The 24,632-nt window shown below is 33.5% G+C and overlaps 2 protein-coding genes and 1 pseudogene across 4 annotated transcripts; 1 reads left to right on the top strand and 2 right to left on the bottom strand.

The window, feature by feature from the left end:
- The first annotated feature begins 11,391 nt into the window (after positions 1–11,391).
- On the top strand, positions 11,392–14,075 carry LOC140988728 (transcription factor bHLH63-like). Of its 3 annotated transcripts, none has more exons than XM_073457783.1 (7): positions 11,392–12,109; positions 12,237–12,467; positions 12,593–12,727; positions 12,815–12,886; positions 12,981–13,181; positions 13,258–13,357; positions 13,850–14,075. In XM_073457783.1, the coding sequence occupies exons 1-7, from the start codon at positions 11,735–11,737 to the stop codon at positions 13,885–13,887; spliced, it is 1,152 nt and encodes a 383-aa protein (XP_073313884.1). In that variant the 5' UTR covers positions 11,392–11,734; the 3' UTR covers positions 13,888–14,075. The 3 variants fall into 3 exon arrangements, with proteins under 3 accessions (XP_073313884.1, XP_073313883.1, XP_073313882.1); XM_073457782.1 differs by having other exon boundaries at positions 11,393–12,109; positions 12,972–13,181; positions 13,267–13,357; XM_073457781.1 differs by having other exon boundaries at positions 11,395–12,109; positions 12,972–13,181.
- Positions 14,076–15,553: 1,478 nt separating this feature from the next.
- LOC140987419 (syntaxin-112-like) lies at positions 15,554–17,392 on the bottom strand (annotated as a pseudogene).
- Positions 17,393–18,822: 1,430 nt separating this feature from the next.
- LOC140988107 (adoMet-dependent rRNA methyltransferase spb1-like) lies at positions 18,823–23,873 on the bottom strand. Its single transcript, XM_073457038.1, has 12 exons — positions 23,324–23,873; positions 22,771–22,818; positions 22,543–22,698; positions 22,394–22,440; positions 21,932–22,088; positions 21,768–21,829; positions 21,489–21,669; positions 20,960–21,049; positions 20,544–20,686; positions 20,333–20,459; positions 19,074–20,253; positions 18,823–18,928 (listed from the first exon to the last, which is right to left on the bottom strand). Exons 1-11 carry the CDS (start codon positions 23,795–23,797, stop codon positions 19,258–19,260), a joined length of 2,481 nt encoding a protein of 826 aa, XP_073313139.1. The 5' UTR covers positions 23,798–23,873; the 3' UTR covers positions 18,823–18,928; positions 19,074–19,257.
- Between the last annotated feature and the right edge of the window lie 759 nt (positions 23,874–24,632).

Below are 24,632 nucleotides of genomic sequence, written 5' to 3'. Positions count from 1 at the left end.
ACAATATAAAAATTTGTTTGGAAATTTAATATTTTAAATATTCAATTATTTTTGTGCTCAGGAAAAAAAATCTTACATTCTTTGCCGTGCTTGCAAATCTCATTTAAGAATTTGGACTACAGAAATCATTTATTACGTACACCTGGACTTATATTAAAAAATGAGAAATATAAAATTTGAGTACGCTCGATTCTTGAAATTACTGAAACATTGTTTTTTAAGCGTCTACAAAAATAAAAGATATCAGTTTGTTTCTTCATATAAAATTACCTATCAATTTACTCAATTTTTATGCACAAAATCCTTCGATTTTACTACCAAAACAGTACTAAAATATGGAAGAGTATGTCTTTTGTGAGACGGTCTCACGAATCTTTATCTGTGAGACGGGTCAATCCTACCGTTATTCACAATAAAAAGTAATATTCTTAGCATAAAAAGTAATATTTTTTCATGAATGACCCAAATAAGATATTCGAATCACGAAATTGATCCGTGAGACCGTCTCACAAGAGTTTTTGTGAATATGAAAAATGATGTTGATAACTTACATCTTTAAAAATTGAGACGAGCTCTGAGGTTCGACTGTAACAAACTCATTCCCAGGTTAATATTAAAAAATGATTGATAAATAAATAGGTAGAAATTATGAACAAAACTTTTGTCCAAAAAATTTAACAGTATTATAAATATTGAGTGACATGTATAATATGTTTAAGACTAAATTTAAATCTAAAAAATTCAAAACTTTTCTTAATCACAAAATAAAAATCAAATCCCTTCGTTCAAATTTGATATATCTTCACCACCCCATATGTTTGATTTAATTAATCTAAATATGGTTAGGTAAATAAAACCCATATTTTATGCCCAAATTTCGGGACAGGTTTCGAGTTCAAAAATCAATTAAAACAAACTTTTCTCAGCTAAAAAAAAACCTATATTTTGTATATCCAATTGTTTTTTAAAATTTTATTTATGTAAATCATTTTCTTAACAAATACATTTCAAGATATATTATGAGTCATTTCAATAACCATTGATTAAAACACAAGCATAATGGTGAAATTTGTCACACCTTGAGCACGGGTCTACGTCTGCGTGACTGCACAATGGACCTCTATAGCAACTACTTCGTATTCGTCCTCACGTTACAAAAATTATTAACCCAAGTTGCTATAGAAGTATATTATAAGCCCATTATAAACTCACTTTAAATATTTAATTTTTAAGATGTGGGACAATGGTATCAAAATCACTCCTCCCTCAGAACGCGATGTCTCCGTCGCGGCCTGACCTCTCGACCCACCAGCACCGAAAATCTAGATGTGGCTCCTACATGTTCAAGAGGTGGCTCCCATGCACGTAGCACTTTGCCCCGCATAGCACTTATTTCCCGGTATTCCTTGCCGGTGACCGGCTCTGATACCATTCTGTCACGGCCCAAGCCCGGGCCCGCGTCTGTGCGACTGCACAATGAGCCTCTATAGCAACTACTTCGTATTTGTCATCGCTTTACGAAATTGATTAACCCAAGATGTTATAGAAGTCTATTGTAGCTCATTATAAACTCATTTTAAATCTTTAATTTTTAAGATGTGGGAGTGTGGGATAAGGGTATCACAAAATTAATTAACTACGACCACTCCATTAATTGGTAGTGAAAAAATGAGTCTTGCCTTCAGATACACAGTTTACATTCCATGGAATGTCACTAATATCAAAATTTTTGAGAAAATAGATAGTAACAGATTATTCTTGAAGATAAAATTGAATTTGGATCATCTATGCGGATGAGCACGATATGTGATGTCCTAGATTTCTTATACGAGATAATTAATTAATCATCTCCTTCCTCTCATCTTGTCAGATAAATTTAAAAAGTTGTCACATAAATTGAGAAGATCAATTTATCATCTTATTTTAAAAATACACAGCAACACATATTATGTTTATCTCCGCAATAGAGGATCCACATCCGATAATATTACATGTCTATCGCTGACAATACTTTCGTAGGGATTTAGATGCTAGTTCTTCTGACTATATTTCTAATTGCTATGGTATAGCTAGTGCATATATATTTTTATCTATAAATTTTTATGACGGAAAACAATAATTGTACATGATGATGAGAGAAATCGAAACATATCGTTTGTCCTATTTTCTGAAATATTTGAGTTGTTTTCTTACATCAGTCATAACTTTTGACAAAGTAGCAAAAATTCGATCTAATGATTGTTATCAAAATTAGATCGTTATCAAAGAAATTCATGTGAATTTCAGTATAATGCAATTATTGAGAATGAGATTGTTGAAAAATAATAATATTTAATATAATAATCATAACAAAACATAGCATTTAAATCGTTGTACGATTTAAAAACTGTGAAATACAAAATTATATTAGGTCGTAATTTTTTTTTTTTGAAATGACATATCCTACATTTCAATTTAATTGATAAAAGATATTTATGCATCTGGCTTGGGACACAGCGACTGGTCAAATATTGTTGTATCCAATGGCACCCAGATTAAATAAATGTCCAGTTTCCACCTTGATTTAAATATTGATTTCAGAAATTTCAGCGCCCATACTTAACCTGGGAATTGATTTTTNCAAAAAGTAATACTTTTTCATGGTTCACAATAAAAATTAATAATTTAGCATAAAAAGTAATATTTTTCATGGATGACCCAAATAAGATATACGTCTTATAAAATACGACTCGTGAGACCCTCTCACACAAGTTTTTGCCTATACATAAATGGATCCCAAGCAGCAATCAAAAGCATCCATTCAATTGGGTAATAAAATAGGTTTGACAGATTTGTTCTATAAATGGAAAGAAACCCCAAAAGATTAACCTAACCATCAAAACAAATTAATTTAAAATATAAAAGCACATGAATTTTTGGGCTTTACTTTATTTGAATGATTGGAAATGATGAAAAGCATGAGGATAAGTTTGGATCACTTGATTGAATGAATATGTACAATAAGTTAAAACTGAAAATATTACTTTTATTTTTCAAAAAAGTAAATCACCCATAAAAAAGATAGATGTAAGCTTTATTTTAAGACAAGGATCATCTTAAATTAAATTGGTAGATAAAAATCACATTTCACCTCTGAATCATCCACATACCACTTAGATATGTCTTGTGGTCGGTCCCCGTAGTTGGCCATTTTAGCAGTGCTACAATTAATATAATTATTATATGACTTGAAATATTTGAATTTATGGTTACTGATACCTATAAATTTAGGTAAAATTAATGATAAATGTCCAACCTACATTAAATATTTTTTTAGTCAAAGCTATGATTTGAAGAATATACATAAATTAATAATAATAATAATAATAATAATAGCAGTAAATGGACTCTTGTTAGGATCGTAGATAACGAGTTAGAAAGAGTGAATGAATTGTTATAAAATTATAATAAATAATGTGAAATTCAAAATATGTTAACAGCTCAAGCCAATATTCCAATCAAACTATGTAAAGTAACCTACTGAAATACTGAAGTGCAGAAACAACTCAAGTTATTAAGTGAATACGATATATGCAAGTGCAACAGATCGGTTCAAGTTAGAGAGTCAACATCACAGATGATTATATAAAAGCTAAGTAAAACGACCGAAAGTAAATAAGGACGTGAGTTTGTTTATGGAAGTTCAAAAACTAAATTTTGACGTCTCTCATTCTTATGTTTTCAGAAGAGTTCACTAGAAAATTTTATCAGATCCTTAATCAATTTGATAGAACTTGCGGCTTAAAATAAATCTTTTTATAGATGTTGCGCGATATGAGAATGTTTGATAAAGATCCCTGTAACAATAGTCTCTTCACATGTCATTGTCATGTTTCCAAATATAGTAATAGTTAATTCAAATTCTTTAGACACTAAATGAAATGGGTAACCAACAGATTTTTTATTTTGTCCTTACTGACAACTCCTGGAATAAACTTGGAGATAATATGTTGTCTTCATATAATGTTGTCAAATTAGTCTAAAAGTTGATCTTTTATGCTCACATAATAAGTGCAGACAACTTGGTTACACTCGAGCTATTGTAGATGCTTATCAGATCGGTTAAGTTGGACGACTTAATTTGTCTATGTGAGTTCGTTCGTCTCATCTTGTGTCGGATGTTCTTTCATCGATAGTTTTGTCAGTTCAGCTAAGTGATTCCTATATTTAGTAATTTAACCTAAATCAGTATCAGTTTAGTTTGTGATCACCAAAATTTATATTCAAATTTTATCTTAACAACCCTTATCTCCATTGGTGCAGTTATCGCCCCCGTGATATGTGATGGTTAAAATTTCATAGTTAAATTATACCGTAACAAAACGAACTCCCTCGATTTAACACAATTATTTAAAATTATTGTATATTTTAAAAAATATAGATGTTAAATAAAACATATACAGTCATTTGAGCTTTATTGACTCTTGTGTAAAAATAATTTTTATTTTAATAATATTTTACTGTTTTACCAATTATGAGATTTACTTTATCTGTATACTCATGCAAGTTACTTAGATAAAGTGCTCGAATATATAATATTAACATAACGTCTGTCTTTCAACGTAAGATCATGAAACTCATTATGAAGTGTACTGTATATCCTAAATCATAGATAAAATATTTGAATATATCATATCACTATGAGGTCTATCTTGCAACGTAGATCATGAAATTTATTAAGACATGTAATGTATATTATAAATTCATTCCTAGTCAATTCAGCCATATAAAGTAAGGATAAAGGTCGTTCGAGCTTGAGACTAGCATCTGTGATGTTAACGTCATGCTTCATTGGCTGGCACACAAATATGTCCAATCATACAGATGGGTGATCATATGATTATTGCACTTAACAACCCTCCATCGAACTTTTCGTGGTTATCATTTGTCAAGTGGATTAGTTTGCGGTTATGGTTGCACACCATTAATCATTTAACCCGGGACAACATATAGCCTCTACGCACTAGTGATGCACTTTGACTTGTTTACAGACTCCACGATGGCCATCAGGTAACAAGGTTGGGTGTAGTTTCGACATACGTAGGACCCACTGAATTGTAGTCTATGATTCACCGTTCACCTACGAGTATGATAGCATATGCGATATGATGATTTAATAGTGCAATGAATCTCTGGCTAGGATATGAGTTGAGCTTTAAGAAAAATAGTTTTCTTTGCACATATGATATCACTATAATTACTCAAAAATACATCACAACGTTATCGAATTCATTTGTAACTCTACATATACCAATTGTTGCACATTCGATCTAGACATATGTGTTGAAGGTATCTTATTGCATGCTAACTATAACCTATTGGTTCTTGCAGACATTATCAATGAAACTACCTAGGGGACCATGTTGCGATGCTACGAGACGCTATTATCATGATTTGATAGGTGCAATCAGACTTGAGTTCTGACGTCCTTGATCAAAGGGTTGATGAAAAAAATGAAGCTAATTATGATAAGTCTGAATAAGGACAAATATTGTTCTGAATCATATGAAGTTGTGAACTCAGGAGAGATGTATTCATGAAGCATTGAAGATTACGCAAGTATTGAATTTTGTATTCCCGTTGATATAAAATTTTACAAGCATACTCAATATTTGAAAGTTGTGGAAGTTAGCTTGACTGCTAATTTTGTGAGGATGATACAACTGCATAATTTAGTAAATGAGTTCTAAAATAGACAGCTACAAAAAATTAATGAATAAATATTAATTAAGNAGTCAATTTTAGAAAGGCAAAACATTAAAGATCTTAAACAAGGAAAATATATAAATTTAAAAGGAAAATATATCAAGGAATAAAATTCCTTTCAGACACCTTGTTTCGAATACTGTTTGTCTCATTTCTTGATTCATGTTGTGATATGTTATGCTGACATTTTATATTTGAACTCATATTATAAGTATATTTCGATATTCTTGTGTACGATTGGCCTCCACATGGCAAGTGTTTATCCAAACACACATCCCCTTACTTCCCTACCCAGATAAGGGAGAAGATCAGTTGGAAGATGATGAACAACACATGTTTTGGGGTTGATGATCAAGTTCGGGACATGAAATTTCAAGCATCAATTTTAGTTTAATTTTTCATTACGTTATCGCTTCCGAAATTATATTAAGCATTGTAAAAACAATCTTGATTTACGTAATAGACTGGCTTTTGTTTATTTTATGTACTACGTAGCTTGTTGTTTTGCGATTTTAAATTGTTAAACAACGTCGATGACACGCCTCGATTTCGAGACATGAAATTGATGGTGAGCCGATGACTAGAATAAATTATTCACGTACAATGAATGATAACACATAAACTTCGATTTGTTGTGAATCTACTATATTGATAATGATATCTCGAAAATTGATGTGATTAAGTATAGTTGACGTGTGACGTTGATGGTAATCGGAAAAATAATGTTTCCAGATTATCAAGGATGATCGGTCATGCTTTTGTTGTTGCAACTACCCCGAGATGTCGATCGAGTGCAATATCACAGTTGAGAAAGTACGGTTTTAACGTTTTATTTCACCATCTTTGATGATGTTTTGCGTTAAAATTGCCAAACTCCACCATTTACTTTAATTTTTAAATTTTTTTTAAAAAAAACTTAAGATTCGATTAGTGTCGTTCATTCATATAATTTCAAAATGGAAAATGAAATTATCATTACTAAAGTTGATGAATAGACGTTTCAGTTAGAGGTGGTGGAGTGGGGTTACGATTTTTTATTTTTTTTAAGAAAATATAATTAATTTCAAGAATAATATAATGTGGCAAAACAAGGCACTGTTGGTGAGTTCATTGTACTTGGATTTCGGGTCAAAAAATACACAAAGATGGGAAGAATTTGAACAGAGAAAAGATTATAAAATTAATAAAATAAAACTAGTGGCATAGATATTTAGTTTTCCTTCTGAATTTGCTGAAGCCCGCATATAAATTTAATTCAAGACAGCGTCCCCATCGGACATTTCTTTCTTTTTTTTCGTAGGGTCATGTATAATTGTTTGCCAATCATTTTCCTATATTTTCAAAAAAAAAAAAATTTATTATTTGAATCCTTTCTAATAAATCATTATTTGTTTATAGTAAGCATGTCAATTCGGGTGGATTGGTTCGGGTTGAACAATCTAACCCAAAAACTCTCAACCCAAAATCGAATCAATCCGATTAACCCGATTTTGAATTTTTTTAAAGAAAATTAAATAAAATTCAAAATAATAATAATAATAATAATATTTTAATTTAAACACAAAATAACAAAATCTCCCTCATATATATGATTTAAGTTTGAAAGTCTAATAGTAGAAAAATAAAATATATTTACTAAATCAAATAACAAATTGTTTAAAAAATAAAAAATGTTCAAAATAAATATTAAATTATGAAAATTTATGATATAAATATATAATATATATTTTTTCAGACATACAATATATAAAAATATATGCAATATTAATTAATTATATTTTTCTAAAAAAAAATAAAATTTTCTGGTTAATTCGGGTAAGCCCGGGTTGACCCGAACCCAACCCAACCCGATCATTTTTTTCGAGTCAGCTATCGGGTCCAACCCGATCTGACCCGAACCCGAAAACTCCAAACCCAAACTTGATTTTTTCGGGTTGAACTGTATCTAGTTGGTGGATCATGTCTGATTTTGACACCCTTAGTTAATAGAATACATTAAGTTGTGTACATGAATAATATCATTTTTTATATTATTGTTTCATTTAATATTTGACTCAAGTTATATAATAATCATAATTATCATCATATCAGGTGAGTCAAGCGAGAGTGAGTCTCATGTGAGACCGTCTCACGGATCCTAATATGTGAGATGGGTCAACCCTATCAATATTCATAATAAAAAGTAATACTCTTAGCATAAAAAGTAATACTTTTTTCATGGATAACCCAAGTAAAGATCCGTCTCACAAAATACGATCCGTGAGACCGTCTCACACAAGTTTTTGCCGTCAAGCCATGTCTTACTGTATTGATCAACATTATCTATTAGAAATGATCGATTTTCAATTTTTCTACTTTTAAATTACATATATATATTGTTCGTGAAATCGTTCTTTGACAAGGACGTAGTGATAAATTTGGATAGAGTGTAATCAAGTTCGTTTTGGAATATCTTAACCCTACAATTCAAGTGATGTAAACAATTTTGATTAGTCTTCGTCAATTTCATTACACATATCAATCCTTGCATGATATATTTATGTCAAGTCACATACAAAATTTACTACGAAATTACCTAAAATACAAGGCATGTATCTTTCATATAACTTTAATTCCCATCTTTAGACATTAATAATCTATATGCAACAAATCAATCATATACTTTTTTGCTATTTATATAAAATGTTATGTCCATGTCACGTTAATTTCTAGGCAAAAACTTATGTGAGACGGTCTCACGTGTTGTATTTTGTGAGACAAATATCTTATTTGGAATATTCATGAAAAAAATATTACTTTTATTTGGGTCATCTGTGAAAAAGTATTACTTTTTATTGTGAATATCGATAGGGTTCGTGAGACCGTCTCACATATAAAGATTCGTGACCGTCTCACAAGAGACCTACTCAATTTTCTAATAATAACGAAATTTATTCGTTAGTTACTGCTTAAACATGAAATTTACGAGAAGAATTGTGTTCTATACTCAGTGAAATTTTTGTCTTTCGATGGGATTTACAAACATGGAGAATGTACACAGGATTAGTACAAATTCAAGTCAAGTGACCGCCGGAGGAAACTACTTTTGTTTATTATTATTATTATTATGATTGCTTAAGAAATGTCTTTTTCTTAATCCAGGATATTTAATTTGTTGCTTAAGTCAGCATAGTCCCCCATAATTAGATATATCTAGTTCAACTTCTAAAGCAACTCTATATTATCAATTTTTAGCTAATGTCAACCTATTCATTCATCAAAAAGACACAATAAGTTTTAACTAAACACAAAAAATTATAAGGGATAAGAATAAGAGAGGAAAAAAATACCGAAATTTCGATATACAGAAGTTATCATACTAAAAAATATCCAAGTTACCGAAATTTTCAGTATATCAAAGATTTCGGTACGGTAAGCATGGTAACGATACCAGAATTTCGGTATGATAACGGTATGAAATTTGAAAATTTTCTATATATAACGAAATATCAAAACAATATATAGAAATTAAAAAAAATTAATATTTTTAAATATTAAAGTAATAAATTAAAAAAATATAATGTTTTTCATTATAAAACATTATACACAGATATCGTATCGAAATCTTTAAAATTTCGATATAATCGGTATACTAGTTATACGTACTAACCGAAAATTTTTGTATGATATCGGTATATATTTTTTTATACCATAATTTTCGATACGATATATAATTTTCGATATGATACAATACAGAACGGTATAATTAACACCCCAAAATAGCAAAAATGCAATCCAAATAACAACAATGAAACATTAAGTAGGATTAAGAGTAGATTTCTTGTGAGACGGTCTCACAAATCTTTATCTGTGAGATGGGTCAACCCTACCGATATTCACAATAAAAAGTAATACTCTTCGCATAAAAAGTAATACTTTTTCATTGATGACCCAAATAAGATATCCGTCTCACAAAATACGATCCGTAAAACCGTCTCACACAAATTTTTGCCCAAGATTAATGATCACAACCAAAAAATAATAATAATATTATGAATCAACTTCCATTTAAAAGGTGACTAACTTATAAAAAACATTTTAATTAATTAAAAAAACAAATGATATCTCGATTGGATTATTCTTGTCTCGTGACAAGGAACGTGTAGAAATTAAACTACCCCGTGAAGTCAAATGCCCTAGGCATCTTTCCGTCCCGATGCTCATTTTAATCAGTGAATAAAAAAATTTATCTATATTTTCAAAAGAAATATATATGTAGTTAGGGTTTTAATTTTGTTATGGACCAAAATGAATCAAACCATTAGAAACTTACCACTAATATATATACTAGCGATCGAAACACATATGTTTCATTTACAAAAATTAGCGACAAATTTGGATTGTAGATATATGAGACGACATCATTTTTTTAGGTCTAAAATTGAAAGGATGTATAGCAGTTTAATTTGGATGGAAATTAAATAAAAAAGTAAGTGAAAGTTTAATTAATTTGCAATATTTTTAATTTGAAAAAAATACAAGGAACTTTATGAAATTTTAAAAAATATTTCACACACACACGAAAAACTAGTTACTCTAAGAAGTTTAACTTTCGTTAACAACAAATAAATATATGATAGAGGTGAACACTATTTTTTCTAGCTATTTACATGTCTCTATATCGAACTCGTAACGATATCATGGTAAAAACCAAATAAATTTATTAGTGAATAACCAGATTGAAATATAATATCATATGCAGTGGCGGAGCCACATGTTTATATACATGCGCTGTCCAGTTTATTTTTTTTTAAAATTTATATGTAAATTTTGGAATAATATGATATTACTCTGGGTAGATGAATTTAAAATATTAAAAAATTTTAGAGTTTAAAATTCTATTTCGGGCAGAGCCATATTTCTGACTCCGCCACTGATCATATGATTATGTATGATATGTGAGATTTTTTTATATAAACTAACAAATATAACCGCAAAATAAAATTAAAACTGTTACTGTATCTGTAATACAGTGACATAAACATATTTCATCGTATGAGAGATCTATGTTGCTAAAAAAATCCATTCCATGCAATAAAAAAAAACAAAATACAATTAAAATTACTCAGACGATGTCCTAGAATAGGATCCCTACCCTTGAGGAGTATATATCTTGTATAACAGTCTCATGAATCTTTATCTGTGAGACGGGTCAACCCTACCGATATTCACAATAAAAAATAATACTTTTAACGTAAAAAGTAATATTTTTTATGAATGACCCAAATAAAAGATCTGTCTCACAAAATACGACATGTGAAACTATCTTACACAAATTTTTGTCACTCTTGAGTTATATGGTGACAATTAATGTGATATAAACTCTTCCCTATTTATTTAACTATATATATAAACTTGAAACGTCAAAGAATATCTAATTTTATATAAATATTAATATTAAAAAACAATATATAGATAAATGTGGTAATCCACCTAATCCTAATAAAATAATGGCCCAAAACAAATTTGGGCCTTGTCCCGGTGTTCAGGGCCCCTCGGACATGCCCACGTGGATAGTCATGTTGATGGACCCACACACCATGGCTCCATTAAATAATTTTCCATTTACCCCACACCAAAATTCAAGTCTCTCTCTTATTTATTCCGGCAGGTTCCGGCTATCTTTTTCAGATTTTCCCGGCACATCACTCCCCAAAATTATATTTATGCCCAAGATTTCTTCAATCCCTAATCCTTAAAATTGCCATTTTTTCCTCAAACTTTTCGAAGAACTCTACTACAAATAAAGATCGAAACTACTTGCACAAAACAAGAAAACGTACACTTGATGCGAATTATTCATTTATTAGGCCAAGAAAAGTGCTTGAAGTTGAACTTGAAGCACACTTTGCATTATCTGTCTTCTTTCTACACTTATCTGCTAGATTATTGAAAAGGGGCTTGGGAAATAAATAGAGGTTCACCGGAAATATTTACGGGGAGTGCAGAAATGAGTGTGCTCGAGAGGCAACGGGCACGTCTCAATTGGCAGCAAGAGAACTTGATCCAACACCAACCCTTTACTTATTTCAACGAGAACGAGCACTTCGATGGTGCTTTCTTGATGGGAAATGTCGATCAAGGTTTTGGTGAGCTGCTGATGGGCAGAGCAATGAAGCCCGACCCGGGTTTTGAAGACGGATGGAATGGTTTGAATTATGAGAATGTGTCCGAATTTGAAATGAGTTGCGCTCTTCCTAGGACTGCTAGTGGCCCGCCGGCGGTGGTGGCTGATGATGGCAAAGGAAAGGAGGCTGCTTTGAGCTCTGCCACCGGAAAAGAGAGTTTCAAGAAGAGAAAGGCTGATACGAATAATATTCCTAAGGTGAGTTTGTAATTTCTACAACGGCAGCTTGAGGGATGATAAAAGATTCAATTTTTATTTCCTATAATTTGAGAGTGTTGGGATGCAAATTTGGAATATGAAATATGGGTTTTTGGGATATATTCAGGTAGCGGCGGAAGAAAAATCCCAGGACAAAAAGATGAAGCGGGGTGCAGAAGAGGACACGAGGATCACAGAACAAAACAGCAACAGCAAGAGCACCATCACCACTGCCAACGACAACAACAAAGAAACTCCTGACGAAAATTCGAAGCCCTCCGAGGCTCCAAAGCCAGATTATATACACGTTCGAGCTCGACGTGGGCAAGCCACGGACAGCCACAGCTTGGCGGAAAGAGTAAGGACTATTTATCGGGCTTTCGGGTGGAGATTCCTCTGCTAGAAAACCCAGTAATAGTTTCTTTTTATCAACCTGTCGCATGTACGAAGTAGTTTTGATGGATTTTTACATGATGTTGGCAGGTTAGGAGGGAAAAAATCAGTGAAAGAATGAAGTATCTACAAGATTTAGTTCCGGGATGCAACAAGATCACTGGGAAAGCCGGGATGCTGGACGAGATAATCAATTATGTCCAATCCCTTCAAAGACAAGTACAGGTACATAAAACCAGAGCTCTTAGTTTCCAAATTCAGCAATTGTTTGCGCCTATAAAGATGAATTTGATCAGTCAATCGTTATGGCAGTTCTTATCCATGAAACTGGCGGCAATGAATCCGAGATTGGATTTCGAAACTGACAACTATTTGGCTAAAGAGGTAGAGAGAATGTTTTACAATCCTATACATACCCCTTTAAGTCGGCTCACTGACGATTATGAAATGCATTACTCGGATGAAACAGATGTTTCAGGTTTGTGCATCTAGCATTCCCGCAATCGGATCATCGGCGGAATCTGTCAATCCTACTCATCTTCAGTTCAATGGATTTGGAAAAGGAGTTTCAAGTTGTGGCCTAGAAATGGGAGCAAATCCTCCTGATGTCGCACTCCGGAGAACGATCAGCGCTCCTGTATCAATCCCGGATACCCTTTTCGTCTCATCCTGTTTGAACGTAAGTTTTGTTCCATCTAATTCTTGGTTCTAGCTACTTTTTAAGCATTTTTTCTCAAAAACCAACTTTAATACAGCAAATTCAGCCATTAACTTGGGATGCTGAGTTACAAAACCTTTACGGTATGGAGTACCAGCAAGGAAGATCAACATCATTTGTTTCTCAGCCATTTTCAGGTACTTTTCGGGCATTCTTTCAGACTTTGATCCCTGTTTTTTGATAATTTAAAGTAATAGAAAATCCCACAAATTTAAGGATGTAATCACATAATAATGTGTTTTTTTCTTTTTCTTTTTTCCGTTGAAACCCAAAAAACAGTGAGACATACGTTATTAAAATGTCATTGTCCCTCAGGTTGTCCTCATGAATAAAGTAGTGTATTAGGTAGTTTACTTTTTGTCTACCACATTAAATGAATCAATGCTCAAAGACACCAGGCTATTCAATGCCAATAATTAACAAACACAGTGCTGTAAAATATACAAGCATTTCCGGCAAGAGTTCGGCTACAGAATTGACAAATTGTGGCCAACCAATTCCTGCATCAACCATAAATGTTCTCAAATTCATACCATAGAATTCTAAATAATATTGTAACACTAAGACCCAAATCATGTTTTCTTTTTTACATTAAGATTCGAATATTGAAACTTCAAACAATTTTGCAGGTTTCATCGATGCCAGCCATGTGAAACAGGAGATGTGAGTTACCACTACTAACTAGACGTTCCAGAACGAGCCCGCTCCCGAGCCAGAGCCCCGCTTCGTAGTATGACGATCTCTTTTGGTTATCCAGAAGTACATGCCGTGTGTATCTTGTGTATACTACCCAGTCGAGAAATATGCATGATGATGAGCAAATGATAATGAGAAGTAGCCAAAATTTGCTATTAATCATCCCTGTCAATGTGCATCTTCTTTCACTCACTCACGCACACTCCCCAAACTTGCTAATCAGCCCAAAAAAATTAAACACTGACAGATGCAGCAAATAACAAATAAGCGAAACATTATCATCAGATTGTACAAGTTGTCCACACAATTAAATCTGACAGCAATTTTAAGCAATCTGTGGAAGATAAGAAGACAAGAGCCAACCTGTAGAACGTAGATGTTTACTATTGCAAGATTAGAACGAGACCTCTCATTTTATCAGGACTTCATAATACCATTTAATATAATATAATATAATATTTGGCTTCTTTTACATAGAATAAATTCGAATTCTATACACAGTTTTTCTAAATTGTAAATTCTGACTCTCGAAAAGAATCAAGATCCAAGTAAAAGCTTCACCTTCCCAAAAATTTTAAACATTGATGACATCAAATAGTTATGTTTCCAGGAGGTGATGATGAGGTACAAATTTTACCCATTTGCTAAAAGGACAAGGAATCTTGGAATCCATCATGAATAGCAGGACTAGTTCCAATCAATAATGTAAATGGTTGACCAAACGGTACGAGTTGCAGTCTTTTGAGCATCATAATTCAAAGATTGACTTCAAGAAAGGCAAAACTAAAAGGCACTTTTCTTTTTCCCAGCAAGAGGAAAATGTTGATGACAGCAATTATCACCACAAAAGATTCTTCTGACTCCCGTTTCTAGAATCAAGTGAAAAGGTTTATTACACTTTTGCACACTTAATTGAACCTTGTATCAACTAATAGGAATCTATGGAACGTTGCAGGAAGAAGACATCCTGCCTCTCAAATGAAAAAAAAAATTAAACTAAAGTTTTTGGTGCACGATTTTTCATAGAATTCAACTTTCAACACCCTGGCCTGAACCTATAATCTGCCCTTGTGCTCGAGATCTTGGATCCGTGGCGAATCAACCATGCAGCTTATAATATATTTAGTCTATAAAATTTGCAGTCATGTTCACGTTCTTATTTTCACTGAGCATTTGAGCGAATAAATGAGCCTTGACCATACAATATGGAGAGGTGATCAATATTAAACATAATTTGTGTATATAGATGTATTGTGACGAGACCGTCGAGGGTGGACCACTGTCTATACTAGCATCCACGAACAAATTACTCGAGTATGATATAACAATGCTAGAACTCGAATCAGAATGATAACCAGCTGATTACTTGAATTCAATCAAAACCGATTTTCAAGTTGAGCTTTGATCAATGTGCTTGTTATATATCGGCTAGCATTGTGTAGAATTCCACCAGAACTCCTCGCGAGTGATGTGTAAATTTGATAAAGGGCAGTTTAAATTTGTATTGTATCAAGTGGATTCTCGCCATCTGCCTTTTACGCGGCATGGATATAGGACTTAACCCCATTCAAAGAACAGAGCATTCAACTTAATGCAACAGAAAATTTGTACTGAGTTTAGCGCCGATAACCAAGATATGTCCAAACCTCTTAACCAGCAATTTCTTCACAAAACAACAATGAAGGAATAGTGAAAATTAGCACATCACAAACCTCAAATGAATTGAACTGAACATATTGCTCAACTGTGATCTAGCGATGAATACCATATCATAAAGCCTATTGCACTCCAAATAAAAGAATGAAACCATTTCTTTACCTCACAAAATATAGCAGAATTTGAAACAAATGATCATTAATAACCACCATCATAATTCATGGGAAGTTTTGTCATTAAAAGTTTTCAGAATAAAATTGCAATGAGGCATATCAGCATGAACACAAGCACCACTATACCGATGCAAAAGGCCCAAGTCCTCTTGTTCTTCATTTGCTTAGCTCGATCAAGCTCTTTTGTACCACCACTAATATACGCTCCAGCATTAACCATATTTTGCTCGATATTATTCATTTGTTCTCCCTGCGTTTCAACCATAACAGCCATATCAAGAAACACCTGATGTAGTTCAACCAAGCTTCTCTGTATTTCCTTCACTGCCTCATGCCTTTCGTGGTTCTCCAACAATAAATCTCCCTTTCCCTCAAAAAGCCCCTTGAGCCCACCTTCCGATATCATCTTTTCAACCATTGCATCACACGGTTGTTCCCCCGTGGCACTATAGTACCTCCTCTTGAGCCCTTCTTTGTGATCAGAAACAATTTTTTCCCTCAAACACTGAAAATCATTCATCATATCTTTCAACTTGACTCTGAGTCCATGAGTCACTGAGATTCTTGTGCGATCTATTGGGCTTCCTTCTCCAAACGCAGCAGAGACACTACGATTAGCCACATTGGACCTGTCTAGCTATTCCAATCTTGTTTTGATGATTTTGGCCTTTCTAAGAACAGTGACCATATCGGAATTTATCCGGTCCCTTAATCCTCGAAGAACCTTGGAACTTTGAGAGGATTTTGTCTCTTCATTAAGGGCTTGAAGATCAAGAAGCAGATTGGTTATCTCTTCCATATCAGCCTTGATTGTGCCCACTTCTTCGAAAAATTTAGACAGATTGCTTTCATCTTCAGGGTTGAGCTGCCCCATTTCAATATCTTGACCTGCCTCAAGATCCTTCATCGCCTGTTTCTTGAGATCAACATAACTTAGAAACGATTTTGTCATAAGATCGTTCATCTTGGCACAGAGTCTTGCAATACCAACAATTAAAAAAAAAAAACAAAGTCAGCCCTTGTAACATCAAAAAGACAGTCATATCATGTAAAATACACATACAAAAAATTATATACCAATCACAGACAAGTCCAACCGAACCCCTCACGTACGTCGTGAGAACAAAAAATTCAATCATGTAAAAGAAAATCCACGCAAATAAATTCGTTCAAGTCTACAAGAAAAACCCAAAGCAACCTACCATTGCTTCAAAATCTAAATAAAGTAAATGTAACAGCATAGTGAAAAAGAACTTTTCAACATTACTAAAACCAATCGATTATTGTATTGTCGCATCAATGATGAAACTAGCACAAATATATCAATTGGAATCAGAAAGAAACAAAAATCCGTCATCATCAACACTCAATATATTCAAAAACCATTCTAAAACAACAGAATGAATAATTTCTAATCAACATAATATAACTAAAATCAAAAGAACAAAGACCGGCAGAAAAAAGAGAAGAAAAGAAAACCTTGACGAAATGGAGAGGCCAAATGAAGGGCGAAGGAAAGGGTTTTCCCCTTCTTGATCTGAAATGAATTCCGGCAGTGAATGGTTGATTGGAAAAACGGAGGTTTTAAAGGAATTATCTTTCTTTCTTTCTTTTTTGGCCGTTACAAGTTTTCGTTGTGTCTGATTTGAAATTTAAATTTGGAAAAGGGTTTATTATTTTAGATAGCCGTTGAAAATGTGCCTCCGCCCCATTCGGAAATAGATATATATTAGCAATTGAAACACATAATTTACATTAGTACATCGATACACGTATTGTTTGCTTGTACAATATTTTTATAATTCATTTGGTTTATATTTAAATGAAGATCATAATATAATTATAAGAAATAATGAGAGACTGCTCTGTAATTTTGATATATGAATTAAAAAAATAGTAGGAAAAAGAAAGGAAAAAAAGATTAAAATAAGAATTTAGCCTACAACTTAATGTTTAACTAACAAAAACTCTATCTACTAAGATACGTGTAACTTGCATTAATGTTATAACACTTTATTAACTCTACGTTTCTCAAACTTCTGTACAAATTTATGAAAAAAGCATTTATTGTAAAAAAAAATTAATAACTTTTAAAATTTAGATTTCAAAAACTCAAATTTTAGATTTTGTCTGATTTGTCGTGTTTATTTATAGTATAAATAGAATTAAACTAATATAACAGGCTTTTTTTTCTTTTGAAACCAATAATAGAACACAGTTCAAAAATGAAAAATGATAATTACAATCCTTATATTTAATAGTTTAAAATTTCATTTTCATTTGTTTTAAGAAAAGTACATATATATAATGTAGTTACACTAAGAATAAATAATTTTTCCCTAAAAGATAAATAAATAATTTCGAATTTCATATAAAAAAACTAATTATTAAATTCGGCATATAACCTTCTTTGATATTTTAAATAAATGCTCACTAAAATTGGTTGGTTTTTTATGAGACTCAAACGGACCCGGGCCACAATTTCCAACCAGAGCAAGCCTGAAATCAAGAATGGAGTGTTAAAAAAAAGGCTAAGAGGGTTTCTCGGCGTAATCTCTTCGACGTTCAAGTCAGAGACGAAAAATATAAATATGTTCGCTAAGGAGCTCGCGTCCCTTGACAATGAGAGTAGTCAATATCAAATGAAATCTTCAAACCTCATCTGGCGACGTGGAAGGGTCACAGTTGTATCCAAATGTCAAGTACACAGCCATAAGCGAGTACCTGAATACCGTAGTGTAATGTTAAGTTTTATAAACATCTTAGGACTTTTTTGTAGTTTCTCGGCCTTGTTCTTCTTTGTATAATCTGTTTGAACATTGAAGCACAAATTGATTAACAGAATGGGTTAATATCAACTAATTTAAATTATAAGAAAGTGAACATTTTTATCAATAGGCATTTGGCAAAAAATTTCATACAACGGTTATTTAGATAAAAATGTTTTTACCAAATGTAAGCATCTAATGAATATTTGAGATTATATAATTTGATCGCAATGTAAAGATTGGGTAATAATCGTGCTTCGAAATATGAAGCAAAATTGAAAATACTGGGACAAAACCACCATTGCATAGTTCTTCGATTCAACACTTCAAGAACTCACCATAAAATTCCAAAAAACTCGAGGGCATCCGTGATTCCATATAGTTCATCTACCATTTGATTGTTGTTGTATTTATGCTTCATGAATTATGTAGAACCGAACGCTTGCCACTTTATCAAAAGCTATGGCTTGTGGTAATGATGCAACTCAAATCTTTTAAACCGCACAGTAGCTCAAGTACCACGGTTCGATTACTCTACCAAGCAAAGACAATTATTGCACATCAACAAATTAAGTCTTACCATACATATTATTATCAGCGAAAGAAAAATATTTAAAAAACTTACACGAAAATATGTAGGATTAATACATCCAGTATTGCATAAATTGATTTGACCATAGAATAAACCCCCAAAAATTGATGTTTCAATCTCGAACTACCAGTTTGAAATCAATTTTGGCCCCTCTACGACCCCCTTCCTTTCTTTCCTCCCTTTCCTTTACTTCCTGAGCTTTTTACAGATCCTTTACCCTTTTGGTTTCCCTTCTTCCCTTTCCCTTTTTTGTTCATTCCCTGTTTTCTAGCATCCTTTTTCATCCTTGGATCAACAAGTACTTTCCCTTTACCAGGCCTCACTTGGACCCCTTTCTTAGCCACGACGTACTCCTTTTCAGGTTTCTTGGGTGCCGCTTTCTTGTAAAGCTGTTCGATCATCTTCCTCTTTGAACGATCTGAGATTTCTGTCTGGTCTGATATGGAATTAGCCTTTTTCCGAACCTTCTCTAGCTGTCTAAAGGTTGCCCGTTTCTTTCGGGCTTTGGCTTCAGCCACCTTCTTAGCAGGACGTGCATCGATTTCTTTAAACTGCGCCCTCATTGCAGCTACTTCCTCTTTTGTCACTGGCTTAATTGGTTGGCGATGCCTTTTTTCTTCGTCCAGGAACCACTTCGGTAGCCCCTCATCGTGAAACATATATTTGTTATATGCATCATCAAGCATGTCTTCTCTCTGTTTTTTCGTCAGCATTTTTTTCGCGCACGCCAATATTTCTGCTTTTGTATCAATGCTATCATCATCTGAGTCATCCTCAGACGATGAATCACTTGAATCCGTACCTGGAGCAGGAACTATTTCAAAACCATCTTCTACCTTGGATGATTGGGTCATCTGGGATCGGCTCTTCTTATGACCAATGGGTTCTTCAAATGAGTCTTCAGTTTTCTTCGCAGAAACCCTATGATGTTCGATTGGCTTATCTATCGGAGTTTCATCCTCGGAATCATCCTTCTCCAGTTCTTCATGTCCATCTGCATCCATAAAGACATCTTGACTGAACCATTGTGATGCAATTTCTTCTTGAGTAGGCGCATATTCATTCATTGGCAACAATAGTGGATTTGCTTCACGTTCATTCTTTTCATTGTCCGAATCTTGATCAGAGTGAACCATGCTATCATCACCCTTCAATAAATAGTACACCAATTATTTGTGGCGAAAATCTGCTTAGATTTTTCTACAGTTTTCCTAATAATGACGATACCTTCAAAAGTTGGTCATCATTTGAGTAAGCCTGCTTTAACCTTTTCCTCTGTTTTGTACTTCCTTCTTTTTTAGCCATAAACCTTTCGTATGCTTCATCAAGCAATTCATCCACGTGCTGATCGTACCTGAATGTAAGATGGATCCATTCAATTATTGAAGTAGAAAGGCCTCTCTCAAATCGCTCAAGTTGACAAACATAAAAAGCTCACCGTTTACGATCTTCTTCAGAGTCCACATCACTGGATGTGAACCCTTCAGCTTCATCATGGCTTTCTTCGCTATCAGAATACCTGACTTCATCAATATCATCTTCATATTTGTTATTTTCAACAGCCACGAGATCTTTCTTTCCCTGAAAAAAAATTAAAATAAAATGTTTGTCTATTCAATCATACATCCAATCTATACATGATTTTCTTTCTATTTCATTGTCCCTTTGGGTTAGGCAAAGGAGTTGCATTCACTGCTTGAATGGTCACTAAGACATGCATTAGTTTAAAGGACGAGGAAGTAAAAACAGAAGATCAAACTACGGAGCTGAAACAAAAGACGAGGCAAATGCTGAAACAAGGAAAACAATATCACTACCAAAAACGGTACTAAAATACCAAATTGAACAACATACCTTGATGGAAGTCAGAGAAAACAACTCCTGATCAATGTAACCATCTTCCATTGCATCTGTCTGCTTGCCCAACGCTTTACGAGCTTTGTCCTTAAAAAATTTGGATAAAAAACAGCCAAATCAAAGGCACATCTGAGCAATACAGGTAAAATTATTCAAATGAAATCATAATATATTCAAGGAGAATGAAAAGATCTAGTGCAAATGCAACACATAAAAATGATTATGAGATGATGCAATGGATACACAGTAGAGAACTTCGGTATAGTTTATGGTAAATTCGATATCATATGAACAAGATCAAAAGATTTGAGTGGAAATACAAAAGCTGGCACAAGAAGCTGTGTGAAAAAAGTGACTACAGCTCAAAAAATGTAATGGCACAAAAGATGTCAACAATTCACAATCAGCGTATCTTGATACGTCGGGGAAACCTTCCCAATAATGACACACATCATTCATCATAAATCTCATTTAACATAAAAAAGAGAATAGAAGAAGGAATTTTTTTTATACAACTAGATATTACCTTGGATCGTCTTTTATTTAGCAATTTCTTTGCTCGTTTCTTCTTACGATCCATGGCATTTGTTAGCTCTTCCATTTCATTGAGAACTTTCTCATCTTCGTCTTCCTTTTTCTCATGTTCAGGAGTGGTAGACGTGCTCTTCTCTGAAGGAGACAATGCCTTCCTGATATGCATACGCCACCTGAAAGACAAAAGAAATCAATTGATGGAATTGAACAACTATCAAAGGAAACAATTGTTGTTCAATTTCTGATATGTTATCTATTCAGTAAATCTCACTTTAAAAGATGCTTAAAATCTTGCTTTCCCAGAACACGAAGATCATCACATAGAGCTTTAACCTGTCACATAATTTAAAGAACAGACGGAAAATTATTTAATAAAATATCAGGTGATAGTTGTCTTGAAAATTAAATAATTTCCCTAATAATCAGGAGATATACCTCCTCCGTAGTCAAAGTATGTTCCTTCACTGGTGAACATGCAGGATCATCAAATGTTATAGAAGTGACCGAACCAAGAATCTCAAGAGGAGAGACAGACCATATAAACTCCGATGCTGAGCACAGCTTTCTCAAAGTTGTATCTCCATCCTCATACCTACAAACAAAAAGTATAAACAATAGGAACAAAAGAAATGGAAACAAGTTGCAATAATTGGCTCAAGCGTGTCAAGAAGCAGTCCTAAATAATCAAGAATAAAGCGTAAAGAACAGACTTGATGCATACAAACATGACAAAAAACCAGGTAACATAATCAGTACCGGATTGAGAATTATTGTATTCTATTTTGAGAAAAAAAAACAAAAATGTTATAATAAAATCAGTATGTTTAACACAATCATATGGCATTCGCTTATTTTTCTTTAATCGGCAGATCCAAAAGCTCGTTCAGAAAAAAGTACCCATCACGATGACGCTTTTGCTTTGTTCCTCTTAATACATCCACAACCTGTTGATTCCAATACCACATACATGAGTATCAGGCACAAAAATTAACTGCATATTCAAAAAATATGAACATGTAAAGAAGTTCTGAGAGATGTCAAATTACCTTTGGAGGTTCTTTTCCTCCTTGGAATAGATGCTTTACATCCAAAAGACGAGGGTCAATCTTTGCAGGTGCTTTATACTTGAATCCAATGATATAAATTTCAGCTGATGTTGATCGACTAGCTTGTGGTTTGTCTACTTCAACCTTTTCAAATAGCTGCACAGAGACTCCAAGCTCAGAGAATGCGTAGTTTCAAAATATAAATCGTTCCGATAAAATAACGGCTACCTGTCTAAGACAATACAGAACAGCGGTGTAGTCTTGGGACCTGAAAACCTACAGGTAAACAGCACATGATGAAGCTAATATTCAGTTTTTTCATTCTTTCAAATCAGGTCTACCTGCGCAGATAGCCCGAAAGAGGTAGAGAGGGTACAGCGTAATTATCGATGATAAACTTACAACATAAGCAACAAAAGGTTAAGGAAATTGGTCAATGAAAAATAGCAATTGTTAAATAGACACCAAACAAACATTCTTAATTCCAGAACCAAAATAAGTATATAAAAAACTGCTAAATTTCCATCTTTTATGGTCCTATAGCACCACAATGGCTTCCCAATACACAATCTCAACATGAGGCCAAATTTTCTTGCAGGCTGATAGCAGGTCACGCCCTCTGAATTAAAATTAACTAAGATAATCTATTTCAACTTAATATTTTATCCATCGATTCTAAAGCCTCAATTTGTGCAGACAACTCAGGTACAAAATCATGGAAAAGGATAGCAATTCCTTGGCATGAACATAGGTGCAGTCTAGTACAAACTATAATCCACACCTTAGTAACAAATGTTCCTTTAGGAGCCAATAACTCCGTAGCAAGCTTCACCGAATCAATAACCAACGCATTCTGATTAGTGGCCTCCTTTGCCCACGCGCCACCAACATTCGGCGATCCATCGTGTAAAATCAAATCAAACGCCCGGCATCCATTCTCAGCCATAACCCGCTTAACGGCAGCTCGGCACTTCGGCTCGGTTATATCCTCCTGCAATGAAACAGCGCCACGTATAGGTCGGATAGGATCCAGGTCGACGCCGATAACAAGGCTCCCAACTGGAACTCTCTCTACACACACTTGCATCCATCCTCCCGGAGCGGCGCAGAGGTCGAGCACCGAGTGAGCCGAGCGGAGGAAGCCGAATTTGGATTCGAGCTGGACGAGCTTCCATGCGGCACGTGATCTGTAGCCGTGCTCTTTGGCTAAGTGGTAGTACTTGTCTAGCCTGTGTTTTCCCTTCACTTTCCCCATGGTTGGAGTTTTCTGTTATGGTTTCATATTAGGGTTTTCGAAGGGGTTTATTCGATGGATGGATCGAGAGGGTTTGGGTCGTTATTTCGGGTTTTATTTTTCAAAGCTTCGGGTAATTTGACTTGACCCGGTTTGAATCCTGCCAGTACATTTATTAAGCATCATCTCGCCCTGGTAGAAAGGGTTCTGTCGATGTTGGCTGGAAGTACACTGTCAGTTGATGGATGACACGTGACAAGTGTTTCAATTATGGTTTGGATTCGAACATGTCGGTCAAATTTTTAAAAAAAAACCATTGACACATGACAAAATGTGAATAGTTCAGGGCAGTGCTCACAAAAATAGTATCGAATGAACCAGTAGAAAGGGTGTGTCAAGACCAACGGGATCTTGGTTTTTTTGTTCATATCTTATTTATGTAAAGATTTTAGTTAGTTTAATTTTGATTTAGATAAGAAATATTCACCCACATTATATCGAAAAAATATACCGATTGGTTCGATTTTCATAAAAACTTAAACTAAACAAACCAAAAAAATTGGTTTGGTTCGGTATGACTTGTTTTGGATGATCAATTTTAAAATTTGATTTTTCAATAAAATATTTTAATTAATTCTAAACATATAGATAAACAAATATCGATATTCAACATGATGTTAAACCATTTAACGATATAATACAAGATTAAATTGCGCATCAAAAGATATAAGTTCTAAAACAAAATTCGTAAGTTTAGTTTAGGGTTAAAATATAAAATGTTAATTAAAATTTAAAATTGTGTGTGTTGAAACCTAAATCAACGGACATATATCTTTGTACACATAAAATGCGTTGG

The sequence above is a fragment of the Primulina huaijiensis genome, chromosome 11 (assembly GCF_012295235.1).
Source record: "Primulina huaijiensis isolate GDHJ02 chromosome 11, ASM1229523v2, whole genome shotgun sequence".
NCBI classification, from domain to species: Eukaryota; Viridiplantae; Streptophyta; class Magnoliopsida; order Lamiales; family Gesneriaceae; genus Primulina; species Primulina huaijiensis.
Note: the sequence above shows the minus strand (reverse complement) of the source record. Positions and strands in the feature narration are given on the sequence as shown.